We start from the raw sequence: 13,731 nt of genomic DNA on the forward strand, positions 1-13,731 counted from the left end.
AGTAGAGTCGTGGGAGCACAATAGAGTCGTCACACTAATGTATCAAAGGCTTCAACACAAGAAGTGCCACATTGTAAGTTGCAAGGTGGCCCAACTCCTATAGAATAGGAGCCACCACCAACTTGACCACCACTCTTACTTTATACTTGCTTTAAAGCATTGTGGGACACATTGCTAATGCTTCTAATTGCAGCCACCATGGTCTTTTCATAGAACTAGCTATTGATGTTTTTCCAATGTTCTTGATCCAGCTTCTCCTTTCACTTTATTTCAGTGTCGCACGCACCTAATTTTCCTGGCGATGACATATGGATCATTGACATTCCAGATTCACCCGATTACACTTGGAGAGTCATGGTAATCAATGTCATTATAGTAAACATCCCATACTTTTTCCTATTTTTGTCTCCACATATCATTGTAATTGTAGAGACTACAACTCTTGAAAAGCACACGTTGTGATGCTAAATACAATCCTCAAAGCAAGGTTACTGAGTCTGTCCGTGAGTCCGCTGTTCCTATCAACAATTTGCTTGCATTCTACAAATTATATTAGCGAGGGCTTTTACAAATTAGTATGTATACATCCTAATTACATGAGACGCCTACATTTTCTAGTCGCAGCGAGAGCAATGCTTGCAAAGGGTGCTGACAGAAAAGTAAGAGACAAGGAAGGAAAAGACGGCGAGGAAAAGCAAAGCACACAGGCCGTCGCGGGAGAGGATGAAGAGGCACTTGAACCTTTGGTGCTTCACCTGGGGAAGCACAGTGTCAAGGTCGAGCTCAGAGCCCTCCTCGTCGACCCTGTCGAGGCAGTTAAGGAGGCCGGACATGCTCGAGCCGATTGCTGCGATGTCCTTCTTCACCTCGCCCATGCTCTTGAGTTTGTCGGCGATGACGAGGAAGGTGGCAACGGAGGCAGCAATGGAGATGGAGGCGGGGCTCCAGGAGAGGGAGCAGGTGAGCAGGGTGGCCTGGGAGATGGCTGTGAGGATGACGCCTTGAAACATTGCGTAAATACTGGCGACTTGGTAGGCCTCGGAGCGGACTGTGCGAAGCTCGTCTTCGTGGTCTGCCTTGAGCGTGTCAAAGGCCTTGAGGTCAGCCTGCCATGCCTGCACCTGCTCATTGTGGGCGGCACTCTCATGCAAGCCCATCAGTACCTCTTTCTTCCCCATGATCCTTGACCTTGTCTGGTATGTTCCCCTCGCCCCCACCCTCCCCTTCCCTTCCGTTCAGCAAGCCATTGCTTGCCCTCTCTCTACGACTTTAAAACTCCTTGTATTTGTCTCCTTCATAAGAGACGTGTTGCATCTTCTAACATTTGGTCTAAAGAGCTCGTGCTTCTTGACCTCTGCATATTATGCTTATTATGCTTGCGCCTATGTATAACCTATGCCAAGGTAAAACTCCCAACTTAAGTCCACCTAAGAGAGGAGCTTAGATCTCCGATCTCCGAGTTCAATTATAACCAGTCAGTAGCTCATTTGATTCGCTTAGTCGAGAGCTTTACGAAAAAATTGATCTCAATTTTTTTGATGATCGAAACCGAAAGTTATAAATCTATTTATGCATTCTTGTGTAACAAAAATGAGTGTGAAAAAGAAGACACACTAACCCCAAAAGAAAGACATGGGTGCCAACAAAAGTTAAAGTCATCCATTGTCCAATGAAAAGGTTGCATTTCAAAAAAGATGAACATTGAGCATTCTTTTGAATTGCACAAAGTTGGTTCAGCTTTGTTTTATTATTGGGGGTGTCATTGTCCTTTCTTTGGGGGGTGGTTTTTTATTGGCCCCTTTACCCTAGGACCACAAGAATGAGAAATATGTTAGGGACCTCTCTTGACCACTCTTCTCTTTTAAGAGTGGCATCTTCTCTTTTAAGAGTGGCATGCCCCACACGCTCTTGTCTAGATTCATCTCTCATAGTTTTTTCATGAGGGTAGGTCACACCTTGCACTCAATAGCATAAACAAATTGATGGTCGATGACATGAACACCATCCCACCCTCTCCTAAAGTGACACATGTAAAATCAACATTCGAGATCAATGTGAGGAGAGGACCTTTGTTAATTTGGATAAAATTGGTGAACTTGGGACAAAAAGTAGATGCACCATCCCAACTCGATTTACACTGGATTTGGATGCTAATGCTACTTTCATCTAAGACTCTCATTAGGTAGCAACTCTAATTTGGATGTATATAGCAATTTTATGATGGGTTTGGTTTATGGAAGATGTGTGCATTGTGCACTAGCTGATTAATATTGATGAAAGGGTGATAGCATGTGAGAAGCCACTTTTGAGAGAGGTGGTGGTGGTGGGGGGGGGGGGGGGGGGGGGGGGGGGGTTTATAAAAAAATTCCGTATTTTTTAACAAGGAGTTAGTCAACAACGCGGACCATTGCCCCCTCCTTTTCGTTTTCAACACGTGGGGTTGCTACCATTTGCAAGTCACATCCACCTCCCTCTCTTTCTTCCTTGCTAGCCCACCTCCCTTCATATGGCCAACCCGTCCACACACACGCACACACACTCCTCTCTCCTATAAAGTCTCTCTCTCTCTCTCTCTCTCTCTTCGTCTGTGGTTGATGCCTACTAAGAATCACACACACACACACATACACATGCATACATTGCTATCTCTTTCTCTCTCTAGTCAGCATTCTCTCTCTAGATAGATATATGCACACTATACTAGAGGTAATCACAAAAAGAGTAGAGGATACCTTGGGTGGATCCTCGATTCCATCATAAGGAAAAGTAACACAGATATGACAAAATCATCAGAGAATGTATCCAATCACACCTTCATAGCATCGACCATAGCTCTCGCTCTCTCTCTCTCTCTCTCTCTCTCTCTCTCTCTCTCTCTCACACACACACACACACACACACACACACACACACACACAACACTCACATGCCCTCAAAACAACACACACACACACACACACTCGTGTAAGAGAAGAAGGAGATGGGAGATGAGGATGATCAACATGCAAACGTCACTTGTTGGCTATGGAAGCTCTATCAAGACTTTGCTAAAAGAAAGTCATTTTCTCCCCTTCGCCTCATGTAGACGACTTCTCACCAAAAAAACCACTTCTACTTTTTGCTCACTTGAGACAAAAAAGAATCTTTTTTGCTGAAAAAAACACTTTTGTTCTAGCTTGAACAACCGTAGGGGCCATCTCTTATTTTAGCTTGAGGGGCAACCCGTGAGATCTTGGGCACCATGGAGTGAGCATCCATCTTTGTTAAAGAGATTTTTAAACTTCATGGCTACCAAAAAGAATAATAAGTGATAGGGATGAAAAGTTTACCTCCAAGTTCTGGAAGGCATTATTAGAAGCTTTAGAAACCCAACCATGTTTGAGTACATCATATCATCCTCAAACTAATGGACATGCTCAGTGGGTAAATTGGGTGATTGAAGACATTCTCCGAGCTTATTGTAGCAGAGAGCCTTGCAAATGGATTCAATTTGAATTTCTATCTTTGGGGAGTTTGCTTATAATTCTTCTTTCCAATTAGGCGTTGGGATGTCACCTTTCAATGCACTTTATGGGTATGAGTGCATATCACCTTTGAATTTTTATGATCCCACTATAAGGATAGAAGCTTTGAAGAGAATGTTAGAAGAGATGTACGCACAAACAAAGGCCATACCACAAGATATTCAGGCAGCTAAGGACCATAAAAACACTATGCTAATCAGAAGCAATTTGATCGGATTTTTAAGCAAGGTGATATAGTATTTCTTTGAGTCCGGCATAGTAATCCTAATCTCGTTAGATTAGTGCAAGGCATATTAATTTAGGTTCATTTCTACAATTATATTATTATTTACAAATTATTACTCTTCTCTATATTGATAATTATCTTCTTATACATAATTAAACTATTGAATACTAGTTCTTTGAGTAGGAATAATAATTTAGTTAATTCTTAATCTATATTGGGTCTAAAAATTATCTAATTTTTCCTTTAATTAAGAATAAATATATCAAATTAACTTAGATAATTGTGAATTAGTTTTTAATGCTTTTACATATTGTTAGAAAGCTGTAGAAATTATATCTTTAGTTTTAGTTTTTATTATAGAAAAAATATTTATTTTTTAAATTATAATTAAAGAAGCTGTACACTATTAACTAGCTTTGGTAGTTATCTCAAAATTAATTGAATAGTTTTTATCATTACTATCTCCTAAATTCTCTATTCTTAGCAACAAATTACATAGGATAATTAGTAAATCAACTTAGAAACTTATAGCATATTTTAAGAGCTGGAATACATAGTTACAAATCCATGAGTAAAAAATATTAATGAGGTCATAAGTTTTACTAATTAATATATTCTAAATTCTCCATTTTTAGTAACATCTTAAATGGGATGGTTAGTAAAGCAACTCAAAAACTTCTAAGATAATCATTAAAGTTAGAAAAAACTATTAAAAATCCATGATAAAAGTATATTAAGTAAGATAATTAGTTTTATTAATTATTAAGCCTTAAATTCTTTGTGTTTAGCAAAACATAAAATCAAATAATTAGCAAATCAATTTTAAAACTTATAAGACAAATTTTAAAAAGTAGAATAAACTATTAAAAACTTGTATAAAATTATCTTAATGTAATAACTAGTTTTACTAACTACTATGTCTTAAAGTCTTTTTTTAAGCTAGAAATTATATGGGATAATTAATAAATCAGCTTAAAATATTATAAGATAATTTCAAAGTTAGAAAAAACTATTAAAATCTTACATTTAAAATATCCTTATAAGATAATCAATTTTACTAATTACTATGTTCTAAATTCTCTATTTTTAAGAAAAAGGTAAATATGATAATTAGTAAATCAACTTAAAAACTTATAAGATAATTTTTAAAGTTAGAACACACTATTATAAACCCATTATAAAAATATCTTGAAGAGATAATTAGTTTTACTAGTTATTATGCTTTATATTCTCTATTTTAGCAAAAACATTCAAGGGTATGATTAGTAGATTAACTTATAAGCCTATGGGATGATTGCAAGAGTTAGGATATATTGTTAGAAACTTGAGATAAATATAAATTAATTTGATATTCAATTTTAATAATTATCATGTAAAAAATGCTATATGTTTTACTATAACTAAAAGAGGGAAATTAGAAAATCGACTCAAAAAAGTACATTTCAATGAAAGATTAAGGTGTTGCAAAATAGATACTTGGTATGAAAATATCAAGGGATAGGTTGAAGGAGAAATTTACACTATCTCAAGAGGATTACATCAAGAAGGTACTAGAAACTTTTGTGATGCAAGATCAAAAACTACTTTCTACACCTTTGACTAATCACTTTAAACTAAAAAAGGATATGTTTGCAATGCAAGATGGAAAACCCGTTTCTATACCTTTTGCTAATAACTTTAGACTAAACAAGGATATGCATCCTAAGACCCAAGAGAGGATAGTTTATATGTCTAAAGTTCCATTGCCGAAATAGTAGGTTCACTAATGTATGCCATGTTCTCGAGGCTAGATACAGCACATGTAGTGGGAATTGTGAGTAGATTCATGAAGAATCAAGCTAGAGAACATTTGCAAGTTGTTAAATGGACTTAGGTATCTAAAAGGGACAACTAGAAATGCTTTATGTTCTAAAGGCACTGATATTTGTTTGCAAGGATATGCTCATGTAGATATGGCAGGTGACAAGCTGGATACTCATAGAAGCAATTTGGCTATATCTTCACCATTGGAGGCACATTAGTAAGTTGGGCTTCAAAGTTGCAAAAAGTGGTTTCACTATCTACCACAAAAGCAGAATATGTAACTCTTATAGAGGCTAGCAAAGATATTTGGTTGCTTCAGAGATTTTTGGAGGAGCTTTCATATAAGCAAGACAATTGTGTCTTGTACATTGATAGTTAGAGCACCATTCACCTTGCAAAGAATTCAACTTTTCACTCAAGAAAAAAGCATATAGAAGTGATGTATCACTCGTGCGTAAGAGGGACAGCTAAGGCTTGGAAATGTGCATAAAAGCCAAAATCCTACAGACATGTTAGCAAAAGGAGTTAGCAAGAAGAAGTTGAGCTTTTGCTTATCTTCAATTGGAATTCAAGGATAATAAGCCAGAATGGAAAGTAGTCATAAGTTTGGTAAAGATCAGTTTCCAAGTGGGAGATTCTTAAGTTTGAATCTTGCGTTACCATTCTATTTTGAATTCAGAAAACGCACATTTGTAAGGCCCTCTTATGAAGCCATCATCTATGAGAAAAATGACTCGCTTAAAAACCAAAAATTCATACCCTTTCATTGAAATATATTGGTTGGATGGCATCCAACAAGGTGATCAAAAGATGTCCAACATATACACGGTTGGTGACTGGTGGCCGATGGTCGACATTCAATGACTGGAAGGTTGCGTTGAACGGCTAGTGGCTGAGTTTCAGTTGGACTTATTGTTTGGCAGATAGCATTGACGAGAACTCTCCTAATCGACGACACCTTTTTGAAGCCCAAAATTTTGATATACTTATATTATTTTTCTAAAACCATTTGTATAAAAGAGACATTATGATTTTTGAGCCGCATTCGGTACAGTCAAAGCTATATTCTTTTATACTAATTCCAAAAAAACTTGTAAGCCAACCACTTGCCATATGAAAATCCCTAGGTATAAAGCCCAAAATCTTTATTCCGAAAGGAGACACTGTAACATTATCCAAGTTTTTAAAGAGCTTTGTACATACGACTACGAGTAGCACACAATATAGCTGATCTTTCTCTTGATCAGGTAATCAGAGTTCGGTTTCAAAAATTGCATTTTGTTCCTTGTCGCTTGATCTTCTAGTTAAGTATAATCATCTTTAATTTTTTGTGGTTCATGACTACCTATTTGTGAGCTAAATCTGCAAGTTTGAGTGAAAAAATGGTTGTTATATGATATTTTGACCATAGGAGACTGTTCTTGGACGATAGGGCAACCTATCTGGACTATTTTGATGTAGCTTTTACAATTAGACCATGATGGATGGGTATTTTGGTACCTTGTCGGCGGATGAACTAAAGAATTTGTAGAATAGTGTCCCTCTACCTACTATAGCTTCTCCTAAAGTTTCATTTCATTTTTCATGATCAACAAAATGGAGTGGTGACTTAAGTGCTGAGCCAGGACATAGGCAAATTTCTCAAAATAGAGAGTGATAGTTTGCTAGTGCTCATGACAACTTAGTTCTCTAGGTTTATTTCTTGAGGTCAGTGACACACTCAAAGAGTCTACATGCCCCATCCGAGTGGCTTCCCTGAGTATTGAGAGTATTGTAGTGCTAGAGATCTATGCTACAAACGTCTGATCGCGGGCGACGACCCGCTAACATTGGCGCCATTGCCGAAGGAAATAATCCTTAAATGTTGAGTGAACTAGTCTTATTTGTAGCCTTATTTTCTATAGATTTTGTTACCCATTCCATTTACACCTTAGTTAAGAAGTAGCTAAACTCAAGGTTTAATGCTTGAAAGAGTCTAGAAGTTGCGGACTTACTAGATCTACTCTTGATGGGAAAACAGAGTTGTGAGTGAGATACTAAAGGCAATTCACTCTTGAATTTTCTTGATGCTTTGAGATTACTGCTCCACAATCCATCTCGCCTTGAATTCACATTGTTTTGTCTGTTTTTGTTCATGTATTCATTTGGGAATGTAGGAGTAGGGTAAGTAACATCTACTACCATCAAAATTGGGCTAAAAGTTCTCAAAAACCATATTTTGGCAAAAGGGACCATAACTCTAAAAAATAGAAAATTGACGATCAGAGCATAAATGTTGATCAAAACCCAAAAAGTTGGTGCAAAAGGGGATCACCAAACTCACAAGAATCAATCTGATATTTTTCATCCACTTTTGTGGAGAAACATGGATCACAATCCATGTATCTTTGAGGCCAAAAGCTGGAACCAATTGATAGAGGGTCCTTCCATGCAACAAAATCCAAGGCTTTGAGTGAAATTGACACCAAAAACACACTCAAAACTATTTTGAAATATGGATCAAGATCCATTACCATGTTATGACTTTGGGATGAGATTTGAGCAGTAGATAACTGAGACCATTTGGAACAACTTTCCCACAACACACACTAGCAAAAAGTTGAAAAAAATGGTCAAAAGTGCCAAACATCAAAAGCTAGTCAAAAACCAAAAAGTAGACACAAAACTCCAATTTTGATTGGCAAAAAGTGATCAAAATCCAAAAACATTTTTAAGAGTAGACTATTGGTGCAACATAAGTAACTAGTAGGCCAAATGCCACAAACCCAACTTTGATGGAACATGAATCGTGATCCATGTATCTTGTTTGAATTTTTGAACAAAAACTACCCCAGCCTGTAGTAGAGATTATTGTGAGCAATACTTCCAAAAGAAAGGTATCCAAAAAGGCCAAAAAGTGGATCAAAAGAAGGAAAAACATTTCAAGGCCAAAAATTGTCAAGCAGACCTAGGTTTTGACTTTTAATTGACCTAAACTAGTCCAAATCCCACAAAAAGCATACATCTAGGATCGCTATACCAAGGGCAAGCTATCTGTCAAGATTCATCACATTTTAACGCAAACGTACATGGATTGCAGTCCATGTTTCTTTGTTAAAAACTGAGACCAAACTTGTACCATAGTTAGAGATAGTCACAAGGACCCTAGTGGCTCTTTCAAAAATGAATTTGGACTTGATTTGTGGATTTTGCAAGAAAAAATGAATTTTTTGTCAAAAGCTCGATAAATATTTTTTGGATTCAGGTTTTGACTAAGAGAGTGGCTGTAAACTAATAGTCACTATGTGTTTTTTGTATAGTTGCAAGGGCTAGAGTGTGCGGCCCAAAGTGTCCTTTTTTTTGGGATTTGGAAGCAACCAAAGAGGTAAGAAGTCAGGGTTTTACAATAGTGTTTTTCTTGATGTATTTTTTATCAAGTAGATTATGTCCGAGTAGAAACCCATGATGTAGGAGACCAAATTAGTTGCACTTCAATAGAAGAGAGTGTGAATCAGGACCGTTGCTATCCTTAGAGCCAATTCTAGAGGAAAATCTTTCACATACTTCTTTGGAGAGATCTTATACCTACATGGATAAAGGGTTCAAGAGTGCGAGTTTCAAAGAGGGAGCCAATATGGGGGTAGCAACATCCCAACCTGCACCAACCATGAAATTGTTACACTTGATATATCAATTTAAGAATGAATAGGACAGTGTGGATCACTACTATGTGAAGTTAGAGGAAAGACCTAGTGAGTTCAAGGACATAATGTCTATGGATTGCAATGGTGATTGATACTTTATGAAGAGGGTACCATGTATTTAGTTGTACAAAATCCCTATAGTGTGGACAATGGGGATTGATAGGCATCAAGGACAAGGATAACATTGCTGCCTGAAGACAAGCCGCCAAAGCTAGACATTCCTAATGTGAAGTTAAGGCAAATGAATGACGAAACTCAAATCAACATGGAGAACACATATGTGGAGTTGTATAAGTACGACAATGAAGAGAAGATGCTCTATTATAAGTGTGACAAGCCCTACATTGGACAATTATTAAAACAAAAAAGCTTGTATGTTTTTACATAAGTACAAGAATGAAGAGTAGATGCTCTATTATAAGTGTGATAAGCCCTATATTGGAGAATTATTGGAGCAAAAAAGCTTCGATGTTTTTACATATGGGGAAGGCATAGATACCCATGTGATCATGTTTGATAAGTATGGGCAAAGATACATTACTATAGACCGCACAAAACTGGAGAGACATACGTACTTTGGAGATTCACTCCATCAATATTATGTCACTCCTAGAACATTTAGACAAATATTCTTAGAGACAAGGACAAAATCAATGAGATTGAGTCTTGTTAGAGCTAGATTGGAAGATTAATTTAGTCAACTATAACTTTTAGTGCCAAGACGGATCAGATCCTTGAGTTTGAGGGTTTCAATGACCACATATTAGGGAAATGATGCTCTAGGAACTATCCATACGATGAGACTTCCAGGCACGTAGACTAAAGCGAGGGATGTGTGACCAGACAAGAGAGCAATGGAGAGAACTCCAACTAGAGTTTCTAGTGGTGGATATGAAGTTAGAGATGTTGTTTCAGGATAAACTTAGGTGATGAGAATGGTAGCTGAAACACAATAGATGTGACCATCTCAAGTGACAAAGTGTGTTTCCAAAATATAGAGTGGGTTGGGGGATCCATATGACCTTGTTTCACGCTTCAAGAAAGTCGTAAAAGTAGAATTTTCATACTCAATACAAGGGATTTAGGTTAACTTTGGAACAAACAACACTAATATAGTTCCAACCATTGAATAGTAAAGATTTACCATATATCAAGCAACTCTTGTGAGAGTTTGTAGAGGAACTCTCAAAAAGGGAAATAAAGCATAGCACATTTTCCCAAATCTACATCTTTAAGCAAAAAGAAAATGAAAAAGTGAAGGAAGCTTCACTTTGCTTCATGCAATACATTAAGAGATTCCCTTTTAGAGATTTACTGTAAGACAAAAGATTATTAATACTCTTTAAAGAGGGATTGAAAAAAAAGAACTCTCCAAAAGGATCTGCACCTGAAGCTGTCCACCACATTTGAGAAGGTCATGAAAGAAGCGTTGTATCTAATTGACAATTGCAAGGTTTATGGAGAGGTATCAAAAGATGTAGACACCATTCCCAGTATGCCTCTTAAACCATAAGTGACACATCAACTGAAATGAGTCCTCTTGCTTCAATCACACCAAATGTTGATCAAATGGTCAAGGAAGTGATCAAAAGAATGACCCAGAGCTATCAACAATCTACAACAACAATCACCACAAGTAGAAAATGTACCTAGAGCTCTAAAGTGGTGTGCAATCAAGAAAAAATAAACCAACCATGAGACATATGAATGTTTTTATAGCCAAAATTACATGATGGAAACACCATATCAACCTCCAAGGGTGCAACCTTTGGTGGGACCACCTAGGTATCATATAGGCCCAAATAATGCATCATAAGGGTGAGATAAACAACAACCTATGTTGGACCAACAAACCCCTTTAACTCAAGAAAATAGGGTGATTGTTTGATATATGAAACTTGTGGAAGCACTTAGAGTCGACATATGTTGCCATCAACTTCTTCTTATGAAGAGCCATTGGAAACCTATGGGAGAGAGCCAGAAAGAACTGCGTATGCCAATGAGGGTTATCCTTCTAGAGAAAATTAAAATGAGGATGCAAAACCTTCATAAAAGCCAACAAAAAATCATTACATGATGGATGAAAATACACTCATGTTCATCGTGAATCAGAACTATAAATCTAGAGGATATCCCCCAAGGACTAGACAACCAATGGAGCACAACCAGCCACTCGTTCAAAAGGTCCTTGCTACGAATGTGGAGGTAACCATTGGGTGCAAGTTTGTCCACACAAATGTGAGAAAATGAATATTTTTGGGTTTTGTGAGGGTTACACAATTAATCATGTACTTCCAAATTGTCCCAAGAATCATTAAAACAAAGGAAAAGCAACAATGAATGTTGTTGGAGTGTTGTCGTGTTCAAGTGGATTTGCAATCAAGCCGATGATTCCTCTCAATGTGGTAACTAGAGCTTAGGCTCAGGAAGCCACAAGAAACAAGCCAGTGGAAGACGAGCCAAAATTACCATATCAAACTAAAATTTGAGAGTTTAATGATTAGGACACAAAGGAAATCTTGGAAAATAAAAAGAGTCAGAATGAAAGCTAAAAGGCTAAAAGACCATATTAGGTAAAGTGGGAAAATCCCAATTCCCAGGTTGGACAACTTTTAATATATCATGTACAAAATATAGAGATTTTGTCAAAAATTTGAGTTTTCTTAAGGTCTCATTCCACTTTATGCACATACAATACACAATGAAAACAACTAAAATACCATGGTTTCAATCAATTGGATTATTAGGAGACGAGTATATTGCATCCATTATTGTTGTCTATGTTCTACTGTCCTACCTACAACTTATCTCAACATGGAGAGCTTGGTTTCTAGGTCCACCACTTGTCCAAGTTAATGTAAAAGTGACTCAAGGTTCACAACTTGTGAAAGCAAGGATCCATTGAGTAATACAATCCACTTGGCTATTTTTCTTTAATTTATTGCATGTGACATTCAAGCAAGGTCCACTTCTAATCTATAACTTCTTAATTTGAGGCATGGGGCATACATAAAATATGTAGCATATGCTCTATTGCCTCATAGGAAGGTTGGTTTCAAGGTGCACTTATCCATGCTAGCCTATCTTGGAGAAATGATGGAGCTTGCTTCTCTCCTTGTTTCAATGGAGACTAGCTTGGACAAGCGGTGGACCTTTGCTTCTCTCTATGTTTCAATAGAGTTAGCTTGGACAAGTGGTGATCTTGGAACAAAACCCCCATGTAAAACATATCATGGGTATTCCAAGTGATTAGAAAGATTACCATTTAAGATATAACCTTAGGTTGGACAAATGGAGCTTGGCTTGGAGAAATGGTGGACCTTTGATTCTCTCCATGTTTCAATGGAGCCTATCTTGGAGAAATGGTGGAGCTTGCTTCTGTCCATGTTTCAATGGAGCCTAGCTTGAACAGTTGGTGGACCTTTGCTTTTCTCTATGTTTCAATAGAGTTAGCTTAGACACGTGGTGGATCTTCAAACTAAGCCAACTACTATCAATGTTTCCTAGCTTGGAAAAGTGGTGGAGTGTTTCTCTACTCCATGTTTCAATGGATCTTAGCTTGGACAAGTGTTGGACCTTAAAAACAAAAACCCCATGTACAACATAGAATGGATTTTCTAGATTTCAATGGAGTCTAGATTTAACAAATGGTGGAGCTTGTCTTCATCCATGTTTCAATGAAACTAGCTTGGACAAGTGGTGGACCTTGTAACAAACCCCCCCATGTACAACATATCATTGGTTTTCTAAGTGATGGGAAGGAATACCATTCAAGATATAAACTTATAACTTGGATAAGTAGTTGACTTTAAAACTAAATTCATCATAATACAATGAAATACAGGTTAGCCAATTCCTAAATCTTGAGACCAAACCTCCCATGCTATTAGAGATAATATATTGGATAAGTGGTGGACCTTCTATTATTTTCCCATGCCTAGTTTAGACTACCGGTACACTTTGCAGCTATAAAGGTTGGACAAGTTGTGGAGCCTTGTTTCTATCCATGTTTTAATGGATCCTAGCTTGGACAAGTGGTGGACCTTGGAAAAAAGCTTCCATGTACAACATATATGAGGTTTTCCATGTTTTAATGGAACTTATCTTGGACAAATGGTGAAGCTTGCTTCTCTCCATGTTGATTTTGGAACTACCTTAGACAAGTGGTGGAGCTTTGTTTTTCTACTCTTCATAATACAATGAAGTATAGGTTGGTTACATGGTGAATCTTAAGGCCAAACCTCCCATTTTACTAGAGATGATAGGTTGGACAAGTGGATCAACCTTCTATCATTTCTCCATGACTATATTGGACAATTAGTAGACCTAACATCTCTCTATGTTGTCTAGAGATAAGCTTGGACAAGTGATGGACCCTGCTTCTCTCTTTCCTTGGTTTACTAGTTTGAAGACTCAGTATATATACTTTCTTAGATCTAGCTTGAACAAGTGGTGGACCTTGTATCCACAATCTTAATTCATTACAAAAAAGTAT

At 37.2% G+C, this 13,731-nt stretch overlaps 1 protein-coding gene across 1 annotated transcript; it reads right to left on the reverse strand.

The window, feature by feature from the left end:
• Positions 1-352: 352 nt before the first annotated feature.
• LOC147445580 (uncharacterized) lies at positions 353-1,525 on the reverse strand. Its single transcript, XM_086525046.1, has one exon. The coding sequence runs from the start codon at positions 1,176-1,178 to the stop codon at positions 615-617; it is 564 nt and encodes a 187-aa protein (XP_086381172.1). The 5' UTR covers positions 1,179-1,525; the 3' UTR covers positions 353-614.
• Positions 1,526-13,731: the final 12,206 nt, after the last annotated feature.

This window comes from Adiantum capillus-veneris, chromosome 12 (genome assembly GCF_014529385.1).
Source record: "Adiantum capillus-veneris isolate H3 chromosome 12, ASM1452938v2, whole genome shotgun sequence".
Classification (NCBI taxonomy): domain Eukaryota; kingdom Viridiplantae; phylum Streptophyta; class Polypodiopsida; order Polypodiales; family Pteridaceae; genus Adiantum; species Adiantum capillus-veneris.

Bases quoted from the DNA above. Each gene is read 5' to 3' on its own strand.
- LOC147445580 (XM_086525046.1), bottom strand. From the start codon at position 1,178: ATGGGGAAGAAAGAGGTACTGATGGGCTTGCATGAGAGTGCCGCCCAC.